This window comes from Enoplosus armatus, chromosome 11, assembly GCF_043641665.1.
Source record: "Enoplosus armatus isolate fEnoArm2 chromosome 11, fEnoArm2.hap1, whole genome shotgun sequence".
NCBI lineage: Eukaryota > Metazoa > Chordata > Actinopteri > Centrarchiformes > Enoplosidae > Enoplosus > Enoplosus armatus.
The window spans coordinates 23,232,886-23,236,928 of record NC_092190.1 but is presented as its reverse complement, the minus strand read 5'-3'; the positions used below and the strand labels follow the sequence as shown (position 1 = coordinate 23,236,928).

General features: G+C 45.8%; 1 protein-coding gene across 1 annotated transcript; it reads left to right on the top strand.

The window, feature by feature from the left end:
* Positions 1-345: 345 nt before the first annotated feature.
* slc10a2 (solute carrier family 10 member 2) lies at positions 346-3,815 on the top strand. The gene is made up of 6 exons (XM_070915280.1): positions 346-743; positions 1,345-1,463; positions 1,702-1,790; positions 1,913-2,088; positions 2,315-2,472; positions 3,622-3,815. The coding sequence occupies exons 1-6, from the start codon at positions 346-348 to the stop codon at positions 3,813-3,815; spliced, it is 1,134 nt and encodes a 377-aa protein (XP_070771381.1).
* Positions 3,816-4,043: the final 228 nt, after the last annotated feature.

The following is a 4,043-nucleotide window of genomic DNA, read 5'->3' as shown; positions in this document are numbered from 1 at the left end:
AGGCCAAAGGGCAATAAAAGTTGCAGCCGTGGCGCAATCACATTTCCCATTTCAGAATGATTCTCATTTTATATGCATGTTCTGCTGAGCACTGATCCCATAAAACATAAAGTCTGGGTTAATTTTTGATTTTTTGATTTTCCCTCCCTCAATTTTATTTGGCCAGAGCAGGGTAGGCATAAAGAGCAGTGAGCTGGACAGGTCCTCTCACTTCATCTTCTTGGATATCGGAGGTGGAGAAGCTGGAGTAGTCCCGTGGAATCTAAGAGTTACAAGCTCTGAAGAAACTCTCCTCCAGTCTTCTTTCAAATTGGGAGGTTCTCTTCTCCAGTTTCATTGTCCACAATGTCCGCATTCAAGGCTACGACGGCGGTGCCCGGCGGCTGCGACCCCCTTGCCACAATCTGTTCAGGAACAGACTGCCTCGTTCCTCCCAGTGACTTCAATGCAGTACTGAGCCTAGTGTTGAGCACAGTGCTCACCATAATGCTGGCTTTCGTCATGTTCGCCATGGGTTGCACTGTGGACGTCGAAAAGCTGTGGGGCCACATCAGGAGACCCTGGGGCATCTTCATCGGCTTCCTCTGCCAGTTTGGCATCATGCCCTTCACAGCCTTTGCCTTGTCGCTGGCCTTCAACGTGCAGCCCGTGCAGGCTATTGTCATCATCATTATGGGCTGCTGTCCTGGGGGCTCCGGATCCAACATTATCTGCTACTGGCTGGATGGCGACATGGACCTGAGGTGAGAGACCAGCGGGGCTGACTGGCTTGTTGAATAATCTAATGTTAGTTGATGATGTGGTGCTTGGATGACCGAACGCTGTCGAGCTATTGGAATGACCCGTCCACTTGAAACTTGGGACGGTTGTCTTGCTAAGGGGCTAACTGCTAACTGATAAAGCAGCATAAAGTATACAACCAATGTGATATTTTGGATTTATATACTACAAAAACTAGTTTATACATTAGATAATTAGAAAACACAGTCAGCTTCCCAGTCAATGTGTCCTTGTACGCCCAACAATAGGACAACATTTAGGTCCCATTTACGCAACTCGGGTGAAATACATTGGACCCCCAAATGTGTGTACCCATGTGGGTTGCTAATGAGGCTATCATGGTGGACCATGTGGGGACCATGTGAGAAATCCTTCTCACGACCCACACGGGCCTCTTTTTTTATGTCCTCATAAGGGAGCGTGTGCATGTCTGTTGACTAGGAGACTGACAAAGCATCAGTTGCATTTCTGAACTATTAGGACATGTGCTGCTTGAAAAATTACATGTCATTGAAGAAGCTTATTTGACCAATGCGCTGTCCATGTTCTCCCCCCCCCCCTCAGTATCAGTATGACAGCCTGTTCCTCTATCCTGGCCTTGGGGATGATGCCTCTCTGTCTGCTCATCTACACCTCCATCTGGACTTCCTCCAACACCATCCAGATCCCATACGACAGTATCGGTAAGCAGACAACTAATGGTTGATTGCTCGCCCATAAAGCTGAAAAAATATCTGTAAAAAAGACTTTCTAAGGCGCATGTATAATGTGAATGAACAGGCGGATGGTTTATTTTAAGGGCTGCCACGCCTGTTGTTTTATTGTGTCGTATAATCACTTTGGAGCATTGTTCCAAAAGCACTATACAGTTTTATTATAATCCTACAATCACCTGATGATGTGAAATCTCTGTATCCTCAGGTATCACTCTAGTGGCCCTTCTTATCCCAATCGCTGTGGGAATATATGTTAAACGCAGGTGGCCCCACGTGGCCAAAAAGATCCTCAAGGTAGGAATGGTTTATTCAAACAGCGACTTCTAAACCTTACTCAGATCTGGTATTTGATAAAGGGCTTTATTCAATGGAAATTCCTGGACTGCATTTTAATACTGTGTGTCTGCTGTGCACAGATAGGGTCCATCACAGGCTTTGGTCTCATCATCATCATAGCTGTGGTTGGAGGAATTCTCTACCAGTCCTCCTGGACCATTGCTCCCTCTCTATGGATTATTGGAACTATCTACCCTTTCATTGGTTTCGGCCTGGGGTTCTTCCTGGCCCGCTTTGCAGGTCAACCCTGGTACAGGTAGGGTGACAACAATGTAGGGATGTTGGCATATAATCATTTTGCTTACTTTAACTTGTATCTTGATTGCTTGATTTCCCTAACGTACTTTAATGTGTTGATACTGCCAAAGGTACATCACAGTTTAATTCAGTTCTATAAATCATGAAACCATTCCTGCATCAACAAACACATATACTTGCCTAATATATTTTTACTTAAGTTTATCATTCCCTGCTCTGTTCAGATGTCGAACCATCGCATTGGAGACGGGTTTCCAGAACTCCCAGCTGTGCAGCACCATTGTCCAGCTGTCGTTCAGCCCTGCTGAGTTGGAGGTCATGTTTGCATTCCCCCTCATCTACAGCATCTTCCAGCTAGTGGTGGCGGTCATATCTGTGGGAGGTGAGAGTTTATCGGGCGGATTTGTACGCAGTTAAGGATGGCAATTGTGCAGAAATGTTCTGCAAACAGCAGTAGCACTTTTGTGAAAACTGGATGTTGGCCTGTCATCTAGCGCCAAAGGAATGCAGGTGAACATATGTCTAAAGCTGTCTCACCTTTCCATAAGGCTACAAACACAGTTTCAGTGGAGAGTTTTAGGGTCGGGTTATACTAGGAAAGAAGTGATTCGTACGGCGTGTTGTCCGACCACGTCAGAAATGTTTACGCCTGATCTGATGGGCTACACAGGAGGAGACGCAATATCATCGCACAGTCACCCTCGGGAGACTTTCATAGTGTTGAACTTGATTGCTTGCATGAAACATGACATAGAAATAGTTGTGTCAAGGATGCAGAAAGGGAGCTAGAGAGAGACAGTTCAAACCCCGGCTCCTCTCTCAGCCCAGTGTTTAGTCATTGAATACGTTTTCATTCAGCTCATTCAACAAATAACAGAACCGAAACATGTTTTGTCTGCTTGTGATGACGTTACAGAACATCTATACTTTTAATAATAGTGAAAACATGTGTGCACCCTTGGTAGGAAATTGTCCCTACTTGGTTCACCTCTGAATCTGATTGACCTTTGACCCACAAAATTGAGAGAGAGATGAATCTGTGTTTATATAGGAAAAATGATACAAGCAGCAGAGGAGGGATGCTGCTTGGCTGCAGCGAGTTCAAGGACAATGATCAAAGTAAATGACAATAAAATATGTGATAAGACGCTGTATAATTCATACCTTGTGGTATGCTGTTGTTAGCCGCTGCTAGCTTATGCTTGCAACCCTGCCCATGCTGTTCCCTCTACCTCCTGCTTTTTTGCCACAGCGTGCAAGCCAACGAGGCCGGAGCAATTTACAACCAGGAGTGAGTTCATCTGGTCCCCTCCCTCACTGAGATTAATGGGGACCAAATTTTGGTCTGACTGCCCCTAGATACCTTTTTAAAGGTCTTCGAGGTTCTAGTTTTCCCAAACAAGAGCAAATAACTGCCGGACAAGAACAAGATGAGCTGTAGACGACAGAAAAACTGTCTGGAGAAATGGCTTATTCACTGAAGCCTGGTTCATTTCAATGCTGTTTTTAAAAGATCTTTTCCCCTCTGCAGGATACCGGGCATATAAAAAGTCATGCCGGCGTAGTTCAGATGATGCAGACGGTGAAGCTCCATCCCTGGAAGCCGGTGACGGTGAACCAGCGAAAGAGAAGGACTACGCTGTGGAAAATGATGCCTTTGAGTTGGATGAGAACAGCAACAGCGAAGAGAAGGGTGGGGGCATTCACAAGAATACCCAGATGTGAGATTACAGACCTGCGAATCACAGACTTTTGACTATCAGTATGAACATCCAGGGCCACAGCACTGGCCGAGGACAGCAGCCTAACTCAACTGTGAACACACGCTGCTCTCTGCAGGCCGGAGGTGTGCACTGCAGGTCCTGTTCTGATCAGCTTTGGAAAAGTACAGGGGTTGCCAAAATGTCTTCCCTGGTGTGACCAAAAATTTACTTAAAGAGGGGGGGTGACTAA